General features: G+C 42.3%; 1 protein-coding gene across 3 annotated transcripts; it reads left to right on the top strand.

Moving 5' to 3' along the window:
- The first annotated feature begins 5141 nt into the window (after nt 1-5141).
- On the top strand, nt 5142-21705 carry NCAPH (non-SMC condensin I complex subunit H). Of its 3 annotated transcripts, XM_048512767.1 has the most exons (19): nt 5162-5295; nt 6104-6191; nt 8375-8611; nt 8791-8884; nt 9068-9160; nt 10170-10308; nt 10874-10992; nt 11474-11663; nt 12940-13031; nt 13700-13905; nt 14024-14172; nt 15279-15385; nt 15653-15775; nt 16068-16175; nt 17001-17171; nt 17901-18017; nt 19187-19272; nt 20426-20501; nt 21151-21705. In XM_048512767.1, the coding sequence occupies exons 3-19, from the start codon at nt 8382-8384 to the stop codon at nt 21208-21210; spliced, it is 2160 nt and encodes a 719-aa protein (XP_048368724.1). In that variant the 5' UTR covers nt 5162-5295; nt 6104-6191; nt 8375-8381; the 3' UTR covers nt 21211-21705. The 3 variants fall into 3 exon arrangements, with proteins under 3 accessions (XP_048368723.1, XP_048368725.1, XP_048368724.1); XM_048512766.1 differs by lacking the exon at nt 6104-6191 and having other exon boundaries at nt 5142-5295; XM_048512768.1 differs by lacking the exon at nt 6104-6191 and having other exon boundaries at nt 5157-5295; nt 8380-8611.
- Nucleotides 21706-22476: the final 771 nt, after the last annotated feature.

The following is a 22476-nucleotide window of genomic DNA, read 5'->3' as shown; positions in this document are numbered from 1 at the left end:
TTATAATGGGATATGTGATGAATAGAATCCATTGTTTCCTTTATGGCTGTTTCCAAGTTTTTCCATTCACTAGTGATTTCCTTAAGCCTATCTCTGAGTAGATGCTGGGATGAACACAGATCTCCAGAGGTCAGTGTAGCACTCCTTTTGCTAAAACTGAAGGGTTTCATGTTGTTTCTTTTGAAACTGTTGTCATTAAAATCAGTTAAATTAATTAGATTAATATTTTAAAAACTCTTGTTACCACAATATCACAGTTCAAGAGATAATGCTCACGGTGTTTTAGAAGGCGGAGAGGGGAACGTGGGGATTGAATGATAAAACTAGTCTTTTATAGCCCTCAGTAGGTGGCAATTGGACATAACTCTCCAACTGGGTTTCCCATGGCTTACAGTTCAACAACCTGCTGATAGAATTCTGGATGTTCCGAAAATTAGCCCATCTGTTATAATTTAGTCAGGTTTCTCCAATATAAACAGCTACCTGACATCTCTGCAGAGTTGAGTTTTGAGGGGGGAAGGGGAGTACAAGAAGGAGGGGTATGCAAACTGCCACAATTATTGCAGTTGGGTTTATTTATTGTCTCCCACTTTTGGGAAGGTATATCTCAAGTTTGCAACCAATTGCTCATGGTGTCCATTTTATGGTCTAAGTTGGAGATGTTTGTTAACAGCAAATCAAAGGATTTGGAGATTAGAATATGGTAGCTTCATTTGAAATGAGTTCAAACAGCTCTGATTCATTTATACACGCTCCCAATTTATTCCCGTTGTTTACAGTTGGGGAGCATTGTACACTACCAGGGCTGTCTACTGGAAGTTCTCTGTCATGTCCAAGAGATTTTCAGTTAGGGGTTAGGAGACAGGTGTTGCCGTTGTGGATGAATGTACCCTGTCTGTTATGTCTGTTGTAATATCCTGGCCCAGCACTGCATATCTGTCTGAGAATTTTACACTGTCTAATAGGCCATCTACAGAGGAATTATCCAAACAGAATTGGTCCATCTTTGTTTGTTTGCAGGATTTTTGTGATGCTAAGTTCAGAGAATTTGATAAGCAGCGTCTCTTTCTTTGACCCATTTCCCTTCAAATTGCATACTTAGAGGTTAAATTCATATGTGAGAGTTGCTTCAATACAATGTAACTGCTCTCATTAAAGGGCTTTAAATGGTGAGGGGGTGAGTCAATAAACCAACTGATAAATTATCCCAAGGTCTTGCAGTGGTGCATTTCATCCCTTGTCACCTTTTTCCATAGGCCAAGGCTACCACCTTTGTGGACTGCAAGAAAGATTTGCGGTGTGGCAAGCCTAAACACAGAGTATGTGAATGTTTGTGATGAATGACACAGCATATGTGTGAGTGGCACAGAGCGGAGAAGAGCAGCAGCTCCCAGAATAAAAATGGGGTTAGAGTTCCCTTCCGTGCATAGTGAATAATGGGGAGCTATATAACAAATAACTCCCCTGAGTATCCTATGGCCAATCTATTGTAATCTTGATCCCTGGCCAGAAAAAGGTACCTATGTTGTAATTAATGTAAGGCAGGGTCCTCAAACTTTTTAAACGGGGCCAGTTCACTGTCCCTCAGACCGTTGGAGGTCTGAGTTTAAAAAAAACTATGAACAAATTCCTATGCACACTGCACATATCTTATTTTTAACCCTAACCCTAACTTATTATTTTTATTTAGTGTAGTCAGTCATAAATTGTTCCCAAAATTGTAACAAAAACCCCAAAACTAAAACTGACCATAGCCCTATTTTCGGACTGTGCCCTAGAACTCAACGTAACACTAAGGCAAGCCTGAGCCCCTGCCTTTGCCATAACCCTACCTAAACTCATTATGTTTATTTAATTTATTCAGTCATAAATTGTTCCCAAAATTGAAAAAAAAACCGAAACATGAAACTGACCATAGCCCTATTATTGGGCTGCACCCTGGAACTCAAAGTAACACTAAGGCAAGCCTGAGCCGCTGCCCTTGCCTTAATGCTAATCCTAATTTATTATTTTTTAAATTTATTCAGTCAAAAATTGTTCCCCCCCAAAAGGAAAGAACCCGAAACCTAAAACTGACTATCGCGCTAATATTGGACTCTGCCCTAGAACTCAACCTAACACTAAGGCAAGCCTGAGCCGCTCCCCTTGCCTTAACCCTAGCCCTTATAACTACCTTACAATGGCATTACAACGGCATTACAAAAACCCGAAACATAAAACTGACCATAGCCCTATTCTCGGACTGTGCCCTAGAACTCAACGTAACACTAAGGCAATCCTGAACCACTGCCCTTGCCTTAACCCTAACCCAGCTTATTATTTTTATTTAATTCAGTCATAAATTGTTCCCAAAATTGTAACAAAAACCCAAAACCTAACACTGACCATACCCCATTCTCAGACTGGGCCCTAGAACTCTACATAACACTAAGGGAAGCAAGGTGCTATTGCCAGAAGTTGTTCCAAGCCCAGTAAAAAGAGGGTGACTTGGTAAGTGGCAGATGGTTGTGTGCATGGAAAAAGACCTCTGAGTGATTAAAAAAAATATGGATTTGCTAGTAATTTTAAAGACAGCAAGCCTTCTTAAAAGACATTCATCATATGGAGTATCATGTGTCTTTGGTTGCGGCTCCACCTTATGGTCAAAATAAATCATTACTCTATGCTTTTAAGTATCATCCCAGATAATTATGGATGGCTTACAGTTTTGAACTGGCTTTAATGGAAGCATTTTGTCTTCCCTTTGAATAAAGTTGTGCTTGGCTTGCCTTCCAGTGGGGAAAACTCAAATAGTAACTAGAAGCTGTACCAGTGTTAGATGTGTTATCCCAATGAACAAATGCTAAGAAGGAAAACAGACTTTGAAGTGAGGGAGTGGTTCGCCCTTTTCAACACACCCAAGTGTTGAATGGTCAAATAGTAACTCAGACACTGAATGGTCAAATAGTAACTCAGGTTGCAATAATTACTCTCACTAAGTGGTGTATTGAAATTCAATTTCTATGGCTGCAGATAAAAGGCCTTCATACAAATCCATGCACTCCTCCGGGGAAGTTAGGTTTTTCTCTTTTGTACATTTTATATGGCAAGTTGGATCAATCAGGAAAATTATTAAACAAAAGAAATACAATGTTAAGAGAATGTGTTATAATCTCACAGCTTTGCCTTTCTTTTTAAAGAAAGGCAGTGGTGCCCAAACCCATCCTACCTGTCCATTAGCATCAGCTTGAAGAGCGGCTGTACCAAAAATATTCTTAACCCAACATCCTCAGCTAAAAGAACAAGAGTCGGAGTGAAAAAGTCAAAAAAAGCTATTCAGGGATTAAAACACCACTAAAACCAGCAACACAAATAAGCTTTCAGTTGGTAAAAATGTGCTATGCCGCAGGGCCTTTCGGCAGTTTGTTTAGAACAGGGGTAGGGAACCTGCGGCTCGAGAGCCGCATGCGGCTCTTCTGCCCTTGCACTGTGGCTCCACGAGCCGAGCCACCGGCTTCATCCTTGCCTGCCCTGCAGGTAGCAGGGCGGGCACACCTGTTAGCACTGAAAGTAAAATCGCATTTAATCACATTTAGTCATATTTAGTGGCATTTATTACTCACTTATATTCAATAATTATGATGTGCTTATTCCTATGTTATACTAGCTATTTTGAGTTGCTCATTGTGGGAAGGCCTTCAGCTCTCAACTTGAGCTGGATGGCGGAGAGCTAGACAACATGGATGTCTACACTTTCTGCTGATTCAGCAGACTCTAAAGGCATAGGTAAAACATAGCCTAAAAGAAGCCCTAACACATAACAAAGGAGGCCTTTAAGGGTACACCAGCCAAAGCGTTCAGCAGTAAATCCTCCTGACTGAACCAAGGTCGGAGAAAGGGAACTAAGTTAAAGGGGACACATATTATTAGTTAGGAATACACTTGCCTCTCTCAGTGCATTCCTCCTGTCAGATTCTGTGTTTTACCATCCATCTAAAGCTGGTGGAAGGCAGGGGCACTGGGATGGTGCCGAGGATCGAGAAGCTTCGGGAGAAAGTTGTTTTAATAAAGTGGAAAATTGTTTAAGGATTGTCCTGTAATTGACCCTGAGGTGTCAAGAATTCTGTGATGTATCGGAATTTAATGACTTAGCATGTGATACTTTTCTATAAAGGGACCGGTCCCCAAAGCCGGGTTGAGTCTTTCCTCCCAGGGTGCTAATGCATCCTGTTCCTCTCTAATAAACTTACTAACTTCTTGAAATCATTTTCTTTGCTGTCTCTTTGATTCTCTAAATCTGAATTGGGTAACTTATCCTGTTCCCTCTATTTGGGGTAACACACCAACTGCCTGCGGACAGCTGGGCACACCAACAGCTGGGCACACCAACTGCCTGCAGGCAGCAGGGCGGGCGCATCCATGCGCTTCTCAGAATGAGTGGAATAAAAGGTAAAAAAACCCCAATATATACAGTGTTATCTTTATTTTAAATGTCAAAATTATTTGCGGCTCCAAGTGTTTTCTTTTCCCGTGGAAAACAGGTCCAAATGGCTCTTTGAGTGTTAAAGGTTCCCTACCCCTGGTTTAGAAGTTTCTGTCTCTACGGCAGATCTGCTGAAGGAAGCTCTGATTCACGAAACCTTAAGCGTATCCTCTGAGGCCCCTCCCGCACATGCAGAAAAATGCACTTTCAATGCACTTTGCAGCTGGATTTTACTGTGCGGAAAAGCAAAATCCACCTGCAAACAATTGTGAAAGTGGATTGAAAGTGTAGTATTCTGCTTGTGCACAAGGGGCCTGAGGGACCCTTCTTTACGCTGTAAGGGGAAATGTCTTTTCTAAGTGGACCATGGCGAGGCAGGGGAAGGCGCGCTGTCTCGGTGGCTAATTCCCCTCCTTTCCCACGTGCATTTCCTTGCGTTTGAATTCAGATGTAGTTTCACGGATGAGCCCCCGTGAACCCCTACTCGGACTCAGGGTGCTCAGACTATGAAGTGACCCCACAGAAGAGGCGCCACGCTAAAGCTAAGGACCAGACCGGTTTCCCTCTCAGCCCAACCATCGGCGCATGCGTTGTACTCCGCTTCCTCGTGCCACTCCCGCTGGCTCCCCCTCACGGCCTCTGCCTTTCTTTGTCGCGCCTCTTCGGGACGTCATGACGGAATCCCTGCGTGCGCTTGCGCACTGCGTTTGCGCGGGTTGATTCAAATCCGAGGAACTACAGGGAAAGGCGTTCATCATGGCCGCTGCCGGCTGTCTGTTGATGTTGTGTGAGTAGCCGGAAGGAGGCAACTGATATTCGCTGCGTGAAGCTGGGTGAGCTAGAAATGAAAAATATAATGAAGCCGCCGCTTTCTGTTTCTTGTAAGACGCCGCGGGTGGGAGTTTGTGCAGGAAGCTGATCACTGATTGGTCGAGAGCGGCAAGATTTAGCCAATAGGGAGAAGTAAAGGATGCCGATCAAAACGTTGCTAAATGCCTCAAAGCTGTTTGTTGGTAGTTTACCCCCCTCCCCCCGCGAAGGCTTCTGGGGAATTTGGGGAACTGAAAATATTTCTATGATTTTTCTCTTTTTGGAGTGAAATGGAAGACAATCTTCAGCATATCATTCATCCGCATGATTTGTTTAAATGCAAGACAACCTTCAAGCATTAGATAATAACTGTCTATATATGCTGTAGATGTTTACATTTTCAAGGGCATTCTTGGTTGTTTGAATGTAAATAACTTTGATAACAATTGTATTTTTTAACTTACGTTTTATTTATTTCTTTATATTTTAGATTTAAAGGTTTTTATAGTGTAGTCTATGTTTCTCACTGGGACTGAAGATAGATTACACATAGTGAGTCAGTACAGTCAAAAGGGTGAAATGCTCAATAAACACGGAAGTAGGATTGTAGAAGTCCGGAATTAATCCGAAATCAAAAAAATAGAATTGAAGAGAAGTATGTTTTAACATAACACATTAAAGATGCAAAAATTGCATAGGTGGATCTTACTTCTAGCACATTACATACAGCAGTATAGACCACAATCCCATATCATTTATCCAAGTAACTTTGTAAGCTATTTTTAATAGTGCAACCCTATTACCTGTGTATAAAAGCCCTCTTTTGTTTAGTTTGCAGAAAACTAGGAGACTGAGAGCTTTCTCAATCTCCTTGGGCAAGCCATAAAGCGGGGCAGCAGTGGAGAAAACACTTGTACAGGTAGTTATTGATTGTGCCCATTTGTGGGCTGGAACTTGTGGAAGGCCATGCTCAGATGAGTGATAATAGTATGACGGAGAATATGGGGGTGAGGTGGCCCTGCAGATATGAGAGATCCAGACCATGAACAGATTTGTAGCTGATGGCCACTACCTTAAATTGAGCCCAGTAACTAACGGACAGCCAATAAATTAATTGCAGAATGGGAGTAATGTGCATGCTCTATCTAGTGCCCAATAATAGTTGATCCACGGCATTCTAGACTAACTGGAGTTTCCAAGTTGATTTTTAGGGGAGACCAATGTACAATTCCAAATAGTGGTCTAATCTCAGTGTTATTGCGGTATGGATTCAGGTGGCCAGATTCACTGTACCAAGGGAAGGGGCCATCTTACACCTTTGGTTGAGTTGGAAGGTGTTTTTTTGCCATTGCATTAACTTGCTTCTCCAGCAGTTATGTTGGATTCAATATATTTCCAAGGCTTTTAACAGAATCAGCAAAAGTCAGCAGAATTCCATCAGAACTTGGGAACACAGCATCCTTCAATACCCCCAGTATTACCATTGTCTTTCAGGGATTCGTTTAAATTTGTTTAAGCCAGTTATCCAAAACAGCCAAAGAGCTATTCAGGATTTCTGCCTCATCACCAGGAGATTTGGATAAGGATACATAGAGCTGGGTATTGCCAGCACATTGATGACAACTGACCTGCAGGCTATGAATGATTTGTCCCAAGGGCTTTATGTAGAGATTGAAAAGCATGAGGGATAGAATTGTGTTGAAGATAACTGGCCTCCAATAGCCATCAACCTACATTTAAGGGTAATACATTAATAAAGAGTTCCGTTTTCTCAGTATTATAAAGTTTAGCTTAATATCCAACTATGCTAGTAGTCCTGCCTGTTGTGACTGTGTGAGAGTATTTCTGTCTAAGGAATATACTTTATTTTGTTTCCTAGGGAATTGGTTTTTCAACTTTTATTTTTCCCTACCTCTCAGATGATAAAAAGTAAAGCAACAAGAGCTATGGTAGTATAGGGTGCAGTGATTTGCGACTTTCTCAAGTACTGTACTTGCAATTTTTCTTATAGAAAGCAAAAACATTTGTAGTTTTAAATTTCATAAAGAAGAAGAAGAGTTTGGATTTATATCCCCCCTTTCTCTCCTAAAGGAGACTCAAAGGGGCTTACAATCTCCTTGCCCTTCCCGCCTCACAACAAACACCCTGTGAGGTAGGTGGGGCTGAGAGAGCTCCAGAAAGCTGTGACTAGCCCAAGGTCACTCAGCTGGCGTGTGTGGGAGTGCACAGGCTAATCTGAATTCCCCAGATAAGCCTCCACAGCTCAAGTGGCAGAGCTGGGAATCAAACCCAGTTCCTCCAGATCAGAGTGCACCTGCTCTTCGCCACTACGCCACTGCTGCTTTTATATATGTTAAATAGTTTATAAATGATGGGTTTTTTATGTTTTTAAACCTAAAATACAGGTATTGTCGAAGGCTTTCACGGCCGGAATCACTTGGGTGCTGTGTGGTTTCCGGGCTGTATGGCCGTGTTTTATGTTTTATGATCCTCTGAAGATGCCAGCCACAGATGCAGGCGAAACGTCAGGAGAGAATGCTGCTAGAACACGGCCATACAGCCCGGAAACCACACAGCACCCAACTAAAATACAGGCATTGCCTATATTTCAGTCCCCCACACCAAAACTGCTTTCCCCCCATGGCTTCAAAATTACTAGAAATCGTACATCTCTATTCTTTAATACCAGTCCAAAGTTTTCTTTGGGCTCAGGTTTTGATAGGCCTGTCCAAAGAGTAACAAACACAAGGAATAGATGAGAGACACCTGTATGCCTGAAGTGACCATTTTAGATAAGGCAGCTTTATATTTGCATGATTTACAGTTCTACCACTTACTAGCCTTGGAGATGTTTGGATCATACACTCACTCCTACTGAAGATATGGCAAAGAACCACTAGCAGTTCTACTCACCCTGTGTTTTTATTCTCTCCTATTTTTTCTCCTTTGCTTTTTGAGGGAAGACCTATTAGTAGAGTATTGAGAAGATGATAAGATGCATGTGGAATAGGAGAGTCTTCTGGTTGATGATATAGAAGAGGGTTTGCTTGCCTAATGGCTGGGCCATAATTCTCATTAGCTGTTGTCTGGTCTTTTCTTTAGAGCAGCAATGAGTTCTTCAAATTCACGGTCTGCTGGTCATGAAAGAAGATTATCTTCTGACGTGTTTGTGTCTCCTGGTACCAAGAGACAACCACTTAGCTCATCTGGCACTCCTGTTCTGGAGAACTGCCCTGGGAATGATGATGAGCGAGAGAGGAAGCAGCGGCGGCGCTCCAGGGTTATCGACCTGCAATTTAGCACTGAATCCCCTTTGTCTGTGCAGTCGCCCTCCAACAAGTAAGAAGACTTGACCACCAATTGACTGTGTGCACATTTGTGTAATACGATAATGTACTTGGAGGTGCTTGAAGACTTATAAGGGCTTCATGCAGAGCAATCGGTGTTATACGCTTTCTCTTGTGTTTTAAATAAAACCTGTCCATTGTGGCTTTCTAAACCCTTTTTTTTATTTTAAGGCAAGCGGAAACATCATTGCCAGCAATACCCCGACTGACAAATACCCAGATTGCTGATCATTATTCAACGTGTATCAAACTTTCAACAGAAAACGTAAGAAGCCTTTGAGTTTTAAAAAATCAGCCCCAGTGAATCCATGTCTACTCCGGGATATAGAATTTGGTTTTCTTGGCTCATAATTTAATGTGTCTTTTTTTAAAATGCAGACTGTAGCTCCATCTCTTTACTGAAGTACAAATTCATGCGTAAATGTAAAATTGTTGTGCTCTCTTCCAGAAAATCACTACCAAAAATGCATTTGGCTTACACCTCATTGATTATATGACAGAAATACTCAAACAGAAGGACTCTGAACTCACCAACTTTAAGGTTAATCTTCTAATATGTTCCTATTGTATGCAAGTCTATCTGGTTCTATGTTCTTATCTTACCTTCTGGTAATGTGAGAGAGATCTCTGACCTTTCCTTACCCCCTTCTTAGAAAATCTTACATGTGCATGTCACTAAATAATTATTCCATATCTGGTTGGGTGAACTAAACATCAAGATAAGTAGCCTTTCCAGTATTCTTCCCATTCTCTTTTTGGACCTGAAACTTTGGCATTTGGCCATGCAGTTGCCCCTTTTCCCCACCCCCCAGAATCTTGTTAGATTGGCATTGGAAGATTATCAGACTGGGAAGAAACAATTGTGCGACTGCTGGTGTCAAACTCAGGCCCTCCAGATGTTCATGGACTACAATTCCCAGCAGCCCCTGCTAGCATGGCCAATTGGCCCTGCTGGCATGGGCTGATGGGAATTGTAGTCCATGAACACCTGGAGGGCCTGAGTTTGACACCTAAGACTGATGCTCTTCAAAATAGTTCCAGCGAAAGTCTGTTTTAATCTTCTTGACCTTTTTCAGATTATTTGACTTTCAGTATCAAAGTGTGGAAGAACTAATGGTGAAGGAATGGCAGGGAGAAAAAGCAGGATGTTTTTTCTTTGTGGACTACTACTTATATCTGATGAAACAATGTGGGGCCAGTGCAAGAAACTTGAAGGCCAGCATTGTGTTAGTGCAGTCCAAGACAATGGACGCCTATCTTGTTCCAATCTGTTTTTGTTGCTTGGCACCCTACTTGGTGTCACTGTCCTATGATCTCTTGGATACACTGAAGAGCAGAAAGGCAGGATGCAAATTACCTTAGTGAAATACATGTGCCTGTGTGCGTTCCTGTTTGCTGCCAGCACACAGTCACAACTGACCTCTTTTGATGTTTTGATTCTCAATAAAATGCCAGGTCAGTGGGTGGTTTGTTATGAGTGCCCCTTGTACCCCCTGGGTTCTTCAAGCTGGAGAAACTCCATTCCATCCTTGTCATGTTTCCTCTTGCAGATAGCTGCTGGTACCTTGGATGCCAGTACAAAGATCTATTCTGTGAGAGTTGATGCTGTCCATGCAGATGTCTACAGGGTTCTTGGAGGACTAGGCAAAGACTCTGCACCAGCAGAACCTGTGGATGACCAGGATGCAAGTGAGTGTCTTAATGTGATCATCTGAACATATGATTAGGAATGGGAAAAGTATGTATTGGAATTGCTCATATTTCATTGATGCCGAACATATTTCTGGTACACAGGACTGTATGTCTGAGCTACTGTATACCTTTCCAAAAATATTCTCTGATAGCAGAACAGAAAAAGACCTCTGACGAAAACTGTTGCCAGTCAAAGTACACAATACTGAACTAGATTGGACTAATATTCTGACTTCAGATGAAACCTACAGATTATAGGCTATCCTCTGTACATCCCCATTCCAAGCATAGGAATAGAGGTGAACAAACTTTTACCACTGATAGATTTTTTTTTATCTACAAGAGAGGAACACGCCCACTAAGACTCCAGGAGAAGTTCAGTGCATCCGTATTTCATATGCTACAGCTGTCTGTGTAATTGGCAAAACATTATGCGGAGGGATTCCTTTGCCTAAAAGGGAAAATGTAAAATCTCGTTAGTGAGCTGAGCAAAACAGCTCTATTAGGATGCCTAATTTCAGTTTAAGCCTTGCCTGAGTTTTCAGTAAATCCCTTCGTGTAGGTCGAGGAGTGGACTCTGAGAATGGAAAAAAGCCTCCAAGCAAGAAGAAGCCCATGTACAAAACAATAGAACAGAATCTGAATAATATTAACGTCTCTGAGACCGATGGTAGATGTGAGGTAAATTTACCTGTTTGTAAGATTTGTCTTTTTTTCTTGAAGAGCTTGTCTGCCTGTCTGTTTATAGCAACAACTGAAGATTAACTGAAGCGGTTGAGAATGACAATTTGGGCTCTGAAGGGTGAGAGGGAGGGGAAGAGAGAGAGACTGATCGATATGTGATGCAGGGATCAAATAGCATGTTCATTATTTATTAGTTGGGCCGCCATGATGATAATGTGTTTTGGTTTGAGCAAAATATTTGCCATGCTGGGAGTAAGAAAACAAGCCATGGTTATCACACCCAGTAGTAGCTGTAAATGGTCATGGTCCTTCCCTTGCTGTAGAACTTATTTGCACTGTATTTGCTTAGGTTTGTACGTTACCTTCTCCTGGAGGAACATCTGAATGCAAAGCATAGTATTTCTGTTAAACAGTGGTTTTTGAAGTTTGTTCTGATTTGATGTGAAATCTGGGATTTCCCTCTTGGTTTTGTGCTTAGGTTGATCCAATGTTCCAGAAGACTGTATCCTCCTTTGATGAGTGCAGCACAGCTGGTGTTTTCCTTACCACTCTTCACACGCATAGCTATCTCAGTGAAATTCTGTTTGATTCTATGATCACACCTCTCCCTTCTTCTGAAACCTCTGAGTTACCAAGTTCTTCTCACGTGAAAATGGCAGACTTAAAAGGTAGGTGCCTGCAGCTGCTGGCTTCTCCTATGTTTCCTTCTTGTTTTAGTTGTTAATATTGCTATTATTTACTGTGGGTGTTTTCCTCCTAATTATATTTTAATTCTCATTTTTAGCCAATAACATTGACTCCCAGTATGGCTCACAAAAATTAAAATCTAACATAGATAATTGTAGTAGTAAAATTGTAGCCCATAGGCCATTACAACCTAAAACATAAAGAAGTATAGCGTAAAGTTAAAGCTGTACAATATCATTGCAGATTTATGGATTTAACAATATAACCAAACAGATTTTAAAAAATAAAAGAAACTAATCAGTAAAGTTATTTCTCTCTTGGGATTTAATTCCGCCCCATATCTTCCTGGCAATTGAAACCCTATATGAAGCAGTTGGGTTAGTGCCAGAAAGGAGAAAAGACCATTTTTTCTGAGTCTGAGAAATGGTTTAAGTTCATCCTTGTGAGAAATTTGCCTCTACATTCGAAATAGAGAGAGCAAGATAGAACATAATGCAGTAGTTTCTCCACATATAGAGTCAAGATGCCAGTGGGAGTTTGGGAGTAATACCCAGCAAGTAAAGCATTTGGCATAGTCTGGAAGCAAATTGAAGTGAAAGCCATTGTGAGATTTTGTGACCAAATAAGATGTTCTAGCATGGTCATTTTTAATTTGTTTGAACCGAGGGAAGAATTTAGACTCGAGAGATAGCTTTCCTATATGTTGAAGCGGTACATTAAAACATACAGTCACAAACATTGTAACCAGCTATAGGAGCATCCAAGGAGTTGTCCAGTATGGGAACACAGATAATAATGATATTTAGTACAAAAATGTCCCTTGGAAAAAAGAGTTTCCGCAGCTGGATTTAGGCCTTTTTTGCCCTTAATTAGATTGCATATAGCTGGTGGGGACCAAGCCAAAAGCCATTTAATTTTATCAGATGCCAAAGGTGGATCATCTGCATACTGAAACATCTGTTTTCAATTTTCATTGTTTTTCTTCCTTCCTCTAAGTAATTAGACCACATTTTTTTATTTCAGGACAGTAGGAAGGAGTGGAGAGGTGTAACACTAGTGCCCCAGTTAAACATAGCCAGGCCTGGGAGCCCAGCAAAGTATTTGCTTTCATGTACACGTGATGAAGGGATTAAGCCCCCAATCCCACCCCCCACCCCGGCAGGTCTTTTATCCTGATAGCACTTCTCTGGAAGAACATGGTAACTTGGAAGTTCTGAATGGCTGCTAATTTCAAGTTTCTTGGTGATCCTTTTGCAGCAATCCTTCTGAAGTGTGTTGAAAAGCGGACAATTTGTCCTTCCCTAGCTGGCTTCCTTTTTACTAAGTGGGACAGCGAGACCCATAATGAGGTATGTTGAACTGGCAATCGCTCTACACCAAATGAGACTGGCAAATGCTACTCGTGTGTTTTGAACTCAGAACTCTTTTTTGTTCATAGCATGCTGGGCCATCCTTAAGCTCTAATATATTACACTAACTTTTTGCTAAATGTTTTCTGAACCATGGAACAGAGACAGTTTTACAACCATGGACACATGGAGCACTGCCCTCCCCCCCCCCCCGCCCCCCGGTTATTCCTCCATTGGCTTCTGACTCCTGGAAAGGGTTATTCTTAGGACCCACAAAGTTCATGTGATATAGGGATGAGAGGGGAGGAGGTGAAATGTCTTCTATTAACACAGCTTTGCTGACCAAAGGGAGAATGAGGGGGCAGTTTCACTGTCTTTTCCTCACTGTAGCACCCAAACCCACACAATTGTCCCCTTATGCAAGTCCCATGACTCTTATCTCCAGATGCTGCTGGAGAAGGAAGGAATATATGAAAAGTATATGCCATTTCTGTGCTTGCTTGGCTTAATACTGGTTGTGGTTTTTAAATATGCGTGACACAAGCCAAACTCTTTTGTTCCCAATTTCATCACTTTACTGTCAGATGAGTGACTATCTATGTTTCAACAAACAAACAAACAAACAAACAAACAAACAAACCCTTTCCCCTGCCTGTTTTTTTCTTCAGTCAGTTTCAGCTCTGTTGGAGAAATTTAAAAAGAGTGACCAGGTATTTGATATCGATGCCGAAGTTGATAGTCACTCTGGGGACAACGCCGAAGGCCCAGCGGATGATGACTTTGATGCAGACCTACTAGATAGGACAGTCGCAGGAGATCTTGGGGGATTCTCTGAAAAGTTGGAGGCATGTAGAGTAACTCCAGGAACCTCAAGGTATGTTCAGGGCTGAACTATTGTGATATTGTGTAGTGTAATTGTGGGGAGGTGGGGTTGGGCTTGTGAAGCTTTCTCTCCTCTGAAACATCAATAGAACTGTGCATGCTTTTTCTAGGAAAAATGTGCTCCCCTTGGGGGAAGGAGACATTGGGTCCATGTGCCTTCACCTGTCCATGAATCCCAGCGAGTACTCTTATTTCAGCCCCCGAACCATGTTCATGTGGGCGGGCCCAGAGCACTGGCGTTTCAAGCCTCGCCATAAAGGTATGAAAAGATCATGGGCTCAGGTATCCATGTGGAAAAGCAGGCAACTGTATGGAAGAGTTTCTGGGTTTCATCCCGAGAAAGAAATCGTGTAGGTTTCTCTAAGTGGAACCTGAACTCATTAAAGAATTAGTTCCTGGATCTCATCTTTACTTTGTGCAGAAGCTTGGTAGATCAGAGACAGGAGCCATTTCGATACTCGTTATTTGTCCCGGGTTCAGTATTCTTTGGTTTATCTCCTTCTCACCAGTGCTTAGAGTTTTCCTAATTTTTGTGCAATCTGTCCCAAATCTGCTTTGCTGTGAAGTTTTGGGGAACATATCAAAACCTGGCAGGCTGCTGCTTGGATAGCAATGTATGGATTTTTCTATAGTCTCGTGAGCACGGTGACCTACAGCAGCCATTTCCTCTTCCCACCACTGTGGGGGGTGTTCCTCATTTTAAAAAAATTGTTAAAACATTATAATGCTATGTAGTTTCCAATCGACATTTCAGACTTTCTGAATTCCAGGCTTTCTTTTCTTCCTTCTTTTTTTTAAAAAAGAAAGTCTCTAGTTCTTTTTTGTGACAGAGAATAAGGATATCTCCATAATGAAAAGGGTGAGAGAATGACCTTTAGAAAAGAAGCTGGGAGTCCAGGGAACCTGATACACCAATTATTATCTCATTGTAGCAGTTTCCAATTGCCAAATAGTAAAAAAACAAACAAACAAAAAACCCTAGAAGGCCCTGATGGCATGAGGGTGGGGCGTGGCTGCTGCCAGTGGACAGAACTAGTAAACTGTGGGAAAGCCTGCCTTGGGGATGTCCCATTGTCACTGTGCTGTCTCAGCAGCAGTAACAGGGAAACAACACTAGCCTGTCCCCATGTGGAAATCATTGGGCAGGGTCAGAGGGCGTATTTATAAATTTGTGCCTGAAGAGACCGAAGCAATTATACTAACTTTCATTTTTTCAAATATGCGTATAAAACTATAAAATTGCAACTGTTGAAAGCAGCAGAGGAACAAAAGCAGCATAACCTAATAAAATCAGGGGCAGTATTCAGCAGGTGCAGGCATATATTTTCTCAGCTGTTCTGTATTTCCCCTTTTCATACTTTGCAGGTGATGCTAACTGTGAGACGGTAAACAGAAGGAAGACAGCAAAAAAAGTCCTGGAAATAAATTTTGATGAGGAGATTGAGTTTCAGCTTCATTTCCGTGAAACGAGGGTAGGTGTTCAGAACCCTTTTGGGGCCTACGCCCTCTGCCCATGACCTTTGCTGCTTCAGTCCAACCACCCACATCCGTCTGAAGATCTTTTGCCTTCTTGATCAACCGCGTCCTTTCTCAGTTCCTGCCTCGAACTGCCTCCCGGGACACTTGTGTGATGACACCCCTTTTGCTTGTCACATTGGCTCATGTGCAGAATTTTAAAAGTGTGATACCAAGATGGAAATGCTTGATTACCTCTGTTGGCATTTAATATTCTCAAACAGGCAGCTACGACTCTGGCCCAAGCAACTCTGGAAAGTCAGAACAAGAAAGGCAACACTCTCCCCACAGATTTCCATTATGATCCCGACAACCTCACCCGCCTCTTCCTCAAACCGGCCAATAGGGTAAGCTTTGCCTACTGGAGTTGACTCCCATCTTGATTTGTTGCCTTCCAGCTATTTTTCAACTTGATTTGGATATCATTGGCCTACACCAGAGGTGTCCAACTCTGGCGGCCCGGATGTTCATGGACTATGATTCCCATCAGCCCCTGCCAGCATGGCCAAGTTAGACACCCCTGGCCTATACTTACCAGGAGAAATGCTAAGAGACACTATTGTGAACTGATGTATCTGAGTCTGCATTATGTTGATGGTTCTTCTGTCATGTCCTAATGCCTCCATTTTGTTTTGGCAGCTGTGGAAAAAGCCACTAAAGGGCAACTCACCCAGTCATGACGATGAGGTTGGAGAGTATGATTACAACAATCCCAATGATGTCTCCAATTTTTGTCCTGCTTTGCAGGTAAGGCTGCAAAAAGTGGAAGTTCTCCCTACTGTGAACTTCCTTTCTCTTAGGCCTAATCTTTGGCAGCTTTCACATGGAGCAACTGAACCTGGGTGGCATGTATCAGCTAGCTACTGAGAGAGTCAGCCTGGACTCCTGGTGCTTCCACTGCCTGCTATCTTGATCAAGGAATAATCCCACACTGTTTGAATCTTGTGAGGGGAAGTTTGGGTAAACCTGCTGAGTAATACTCTCCCTACAGATTCCTACAGATGTAGACATGTGGGGAAAATGTGTCATCTCTGTAGCTTGTCACATTCCTCTAATTAGATCCTGTATTTCAAGGGTGGGTGGATCTGTTTCTGGATCATATTTGTCTGCATATGTAGGAATTATCTCAGAAATTCCATTCCAGAGATACAAAGCATCATGTCGAAACTGATTAAAGGCTTTAATACATCAGAGGCATCTCTCTCTGATTTTTTTATATGTCCCATTTTCATACTATGGCTGCAATGCTTGCAGCATTGCCCAGTTCACTGCGTGCTTCTACATGCAAGAATCACTGCCTAATTATCACTAAAAAATAGCTTGTGCACAGTGGGCATTCCTTGAGAATATAGTTAGGTTGTCTTCTCTGGGAGATCTGTTAAAATGAGAGCTTCTGTAAGTTAGATTTTGTCAAATCTGGCCATTTAATGTGAACACACCAGAACAACCTTGGTTATTAAATACTCAGATTGTAAATAATCAAATTCATGGTCTCTGTTGAAGACCATGTTCTTCCGTCCTCCAACTTGTATGCAGCCCTCCAGTTTTCCATCTTTGTTTCTTTCTGCTCAGGATGCTGATAGTGATGGCGATGATGACTATCCCAACGAGTTTGTGGGCCAGAGTGGGATGTTTGAAATGACCGCTCATCCTACTGGAGGAGCAGGCCAAGACCCGGAGCTCAATGGGGGGCTCAACATCACCACCTACGGTGAATCAAACCTTCTGGCCGAGCCACAGAAGGTGAGTACTGATTGGAACAGCTCATGCAAATCAACTGCCATCTAGTCTACAGTTCATACTATAAGCTGGTGCTGAATCGAAGACTTTTGCACTCAAAATATTGGAAGTGGCACTAGAGCCACAGTTTGTTCAAGGTTTAAGAAAACTCAAATCTTGAAGTATAAACAATTTGAAACCCAGCTCCCAGTTTTAACTCCATGCTCTGATCATGGTTAGTGTGGAGAGACCCAGCTTTTGTCTCTTGCCACACCAAGTGCAGACAATGATTACATAATTAAATGGGTCTAGGTTTTTTTCCTCTTGTTGAAGTTTGTGGTTGTTCTTTGTCGATTTTTCTTGATTCATAAGGAACGAGTTACCTGCCTTTCAGGAGCTCCAATTTCTTCTACTGTGGCTAAGCCAAGAGGCATTTGTCTTCCAGTACCAAGGAATTCCAGATGGTTTGTCACAATCCGAAGGAAGCCTTAGTTCTGGAAGCATGTCCAAAACCCAGCCCACATTTTTGATTGTATGGTTGGATTCTTCTTATCTTAAACAAGGAATTTTGTGCCGTGAAGGGACTGCACTGAGTAAGTGGCAGGCTGTAGACTTGTAAAGGAGGAGGCATGTACCTGGGTGCCATGAAGGGAGCGTCTGAATGTTCGTCTTTAGCTTTGTGTTTAAAAGTCTCTGATCGCTGAACCTTTGCTATTCCTGTCATGCTGTTGATGCATGTCTCTGTTCTTTCAGGTTAACAAGATTGCTATCCAGTATGCAAAGACTGCCAAAAAGATGGACATGAAGAGGCTAAAACGGACCATGTGGTGCCTCCTAACTGATGCACAGAAGAATCAAACTGAGGAGGAGGTATGGGCCAAGAAAACTCAGAATGCTGGCCCCAAGTGCTCTCTTTGCTGCTTTGCTTTAGGCTGTTCCAGCACTATCCTCCATCTCGCCTGACTTCATGGTCTTCAGTTGTCATTAGCAGCCTTTCCCCCCCCTAGATTTCTGTTTATTTTACTTAAAATATTTATGTATCACCTCTTAACCAGAGTGCCCGAGGAAGTCCACAATGTGATGGTTCAGTGCTGTTAGTAAGATGCTGTTCTCCAACACCGGAGCTTAGTCATCCAGTCTGGTTAGAGCGTAATCATCCAGTTACGCCTCCCAACTGTTCAAGCAGGGCTATGTAAACTATTTGCATACTCTCCTGGACTGTAGGGGGCCATCCCTCTACCGGGATGGCAGGGGCTGATGGGAATTGTAGTCCATAACATCTGGAGTGCCAAAGGTTTGCCACCACTGTCTTACCTCTACCACTCTCTGTCCCTATCACTCCTCCTTCCTCCACATCACCAATCACCCCCGGTCATCCTTCTTTCCTTTTATTCCTCCTGGCTTCCTCTCTCCAGCTGACCAAGCCTGTCTCCAGACCCCTGTTGGCTCTCGGGTTGTCAGGTTCTAGTGACCCACAGATTGACCTCCAGGCCCGAGATGCCACCTACCCCTTTAAGGGCCAGCAATTTGGGCATTGCCTGACTTTGTCACAGTGTTAGGCTGCCCATCAGCTACCAACCCTCTTCCCCGGACCTTCCCCAGCCTGCCCTCCGTCTGCGGCATTCGTCACCATTCCTGGTCCTGCCGTGGCAATAGACAATGACAGTGTCTTTTCAGCAAGCTCTGGCTCCCATCAATGTGGATCCTCCTTTCAGCAGCCTGTCGGCGTCCCTGGGCCTGCCTGTGATGAGGCAGCCAGGTGTGGGTGTCAGGAGGCAGGGGCCCGGCCTCGCCATCATTCGGAGCTGCTGGGGCTGACATACAGGCAGTGTGTGTGGGTTTTGTGAATAAGTCTGAGCTGACAGCTGGGGCCAGCTTCAGACACACCAATGGTCGTTCTTCATTTATTCTCAACTGTCCAAAACCACCAACTATTGCACAGAAATATCAATTTATTGCTTTTGCATGCACCCGACTTTAGGTACTGAACCTGTGTTACCTGACTACTAATTGGCTTAATTTCACTTTTTTTTGTGCAGCATGTAGCCTTGGAGAAAAGTTCTGATGCCTCTGTGGTGATGGGTCAGAAAGTCTTCAGTGACATTACCAACGATCTGCTTCACAGGTATTTGTGGCATGCTAGTTGTAGTTTTGCTGTTCTAATTAAGTGACCTCTGTGTGTTGGCTGTTCTGTCAGTCTCACATTAGAGAATCCCACGCCCAATTATCAACCCTTGTTTTTTTACATTGTGGGGATTAATGAACAGTCAGTGAAACCTTTCTCTCAGCTGGGCATGCTGAAAGACTTCAGCTAGGTCTCTGAAGGTGGCCAGCTGTAGTGCTTAAAATCTCAAACCCCCTCTCAGCACCTTTTTAGTGTAGGTGGAGGATAAACTCAGGCCTAGGGTGTAGCAATTGTCATTCTAGCCCAAATAACCTCCTGTGGATGACTTGCTAATGACTGGATTAAGGTACCGGGATTCATAATTGCCCTAATTTGGCTTCCTACAAGCACGCCACTACTGTAAAGTAACATAAGGCTAGGAATAATGGATACTATCCTTTTTTTAAAAAGGGAAAGACAATTGATTTGAGAGGAAGTTGTTTCACACAGGGTGCTCACAGTTATTCATTTACAAAACTTATATTTTGTCTTTCTGCCCTTACAAGGGCTGCCAAAACAGCAAACAGTTTAAAGCATAAGCGATAAAATACATTATAAAACCATTAAAATAAACCTCTGCCAAATATACCTCATTAAAACAACTTTAAAAAGTTTTAAAAAGTGTTAAAATACATATAAAACAGCTAAAATACATACAAAACATAAAACATTTCTCAGGAAGGAGGGATCACTGAGGAAATGCCAAATGAAACAAAAAAAACTTCAGAAGAGAACAACTGAAAGGGACAGATGAATCTCCCTGGGGAGTTAGTTCCAGAGCTTTTGTGCCATGACCAAGAAAGCTCTCCCCTAGTTGCCTTCCACCTAATCCCAGGAGAGGTGAAAGGGTACCCAAAGCAAGGCCTCCATAGATGATCGTAATGATCAGGCAGGTTCATAAGGGATTAGAATTTCTCTTGCTCCACAGATATCTGGGATCAAACAGGTTTTTGAACAATACAGAAACCTGCTCAATCAGTTTAGCAGAGCCAAGGCTGGAAAAATGAGCTAGTATAACATGAATGGCGATCCTCCATCATACTCCCTTCAGCTCTGAAAAAACTACTGCTGGCCTCCAGTCTTAATCCAGCCCTGTTTTTTCTGTGTCCTCTAGGCTGCCTTCCGTTATGGCAAAAAACCTATCTATACCATTGGCATTTGCTTGCCTCTTGCACTTGGCCAATGAAAAGGTATGTAGAATGTGTACATGTTTCTTCTGTTGTGTATTTGAAGAACTGGGCAGGGTACTCTGCTTTGCCTGGGTGTGCATCCAAGTGATTAAACTGTTTGTACAATATCTCTGCTTTGGTAATCATTCAGAGATCTGTTCCCATAGTTTAAATTACTGAGGATGAGAGCTCTGAGAAAGAAACTATGATGAAGTCAATATAGCTAAGTGGATCCCTTAGGAACTACAGGCAGGAAGCTGTTCTGCTTTAGTTGAATCTTGGACATAGGATTCATACTTATCAGATCCTGCTGTCCATACAGGTTGCAACATTCCCTTAATGGTCAAGAGTGTTCATAGATCTCATCTGCTCATCAAACATAAGAAGCCACCTAATTTCTATCAAATAGACATCAAATAATGGAGTGTGTTGTTGTTGTTGTTGTCAGCCCAACCTCCAAAATTATTAGGCTCTGGTAGGATGCTAAAGATGCACTTAAAATGTTCAGGTAGAATAATAGACACCTGTGGCTAGAAGCCTTGGGGCTTATATACCATTGTGCTAAGAAATCTGCAAGTGACCAGCTTAACTGCCTGTACCACTGAGTATGAAACTATGTACAAACAGATGGTTTTGAAGCATAGCGTGTATTCTGATATCTTGTCTCCAGAACCTAAAGCTGGAAGGGGCGGAGGATTTGTCCGAAGTCTTTGTGGTCCAAGGAGATTAACGTGTGCCTCAAGGCAAGAGTAAGATTTAAGAAGAGGGTTTACCAGTGGAAGATGCATGGTGTGAACCATCCACAGCTGTTTTCCCATCTCCTGGAAATGCTAATGAGAACCTCGCACCATTTTCAGCAGCTCTGGGAAATGTGTGAATACTTGGTATTTTGGAATTCTGGACCGTGGGTGGAAAGTGTGCCTATTCCAGAGATCCATTGTGGTTTTAATCCTCTCCTGAAGCCTACATTTTCTCCTGGGATTACATGAGTTGTTCTAAGCCATGTCCCATGAACATTTTGTAATGTGTCCATGTTACTTCACAGTCTTGATGACTGCAAATTACTTCTGGGTATATTTGTTTTTTTAAATGTGTGCATCCACTTCTTGTACACAGAAAGCTAACCTGTCTCCTTTTTATAGTCATTTAATTTTAATCACAATTGATTTGATATTTTTAGTATAGATGCTTAAAAAAAATAAACTGCTGTGTGTGGTTTTTTAAACCCCCTGATGGAGGTGCTTGTGGCTCATATAGGACAGGTTCCTTTAACTGCTGCACATTGGGGATTTTGAGTTAGGTGAGGCATTTGGCCACAGAACTGACATGTTAACTTACAGTTACTTTTGGTTCTCTGTCTTCATAAGATTGTGTTAACTAGTGAGTTGTTGCATAGGCTGCTTATAACGTACAATAATTCCTGTGTACCTCTCCCGACCAGACTAGCACCAGTTTTCAGTTGGCTCTTAATTTCTACTTGGTTTTAACATCTGTTCCGCTTCGTTTATTTAAATGTTAGCTTCCTTTTCTCCTTTTGAACTGTGACTATCTAATCCTCTTGAACTGCCCTTTCTCCTGATTGTTTTACTGACAAAAGGTATTTTCCCTGCCCGTTAAATTTTGGCAGCCTTCTGATGCAGTAACCAGAATAGAATGTAACCATTGCATGAGAGTTCATGTGATTTTCATCATTGTCTCGGGGTAAATTTCCACATGCCTTTATGATCTCATTTCTGTGGTTTGCCAAGAGTGCTTTGTATTTAACTTGGCAGTGCATAACTTTCATCTTGTAAAATCTCGTTAGCTCGGCTGGAGGCATGCTTGCCACTGGACACTTCCTTCTAAAATAACTTGTGCTAAGTTATAGAAAACTTACTCAAGTGATTGTACAAACTATACTTTCTGTTTAAAAGAAGTAGAAGAGTTTTGGATTTATACTCCTCTTCTCTCCAATAAGGAGACTCAGATGGGCTTGCAAACTCCTTGCCCTTCCTCT

Source organism: Sphaerodactylus townsendi, linkage group LG12, assembly GCF_021028975.2.
Source record: "Sphaerodactylus townsendi isolate TG3544 linkage group LG12, MPM_Stown_v2.3, whole genome shotgun sequence".
NCBI classification, from domain to species: Eukaryota; Metazoa; Chordata; class Lepidosauria; order Squamata; family Sphaerodactylidae; genus Sphaerodactylus; species Sphaerodactylus townsendi.
The sequence above is the reverse complement of the archived record's forward strand: the minus strand, read 5'-3'. Positions and strand labels throughout refer to the sequence as shown.

Excerpts from the sequence above, each read along its gene's own strand:
- NCAPH (XM_048512766.1), top strand. The coding sequence starts at position 8,382 with ATGAGTTCTTCAAATTCACGGTCTGCTGGTCATGAAAGAAGATTATCT. Across the intron at positions 17,172-17,900 it reads TTCTGGCCGAGCCACAGAAG|GTTAACAAGATTGCTATCCA; the intron begins GTGAGTACTGAT and ends CTGTTCTTTCAG. Across the intron at positions 20,502-21,150 it reads TGCACTTGGCCAATGAAAAG|AACCTAAAGCTGGAAGGGGC; the intron begins GTATGTAGAATG and ends TCTTGTCTCCAG.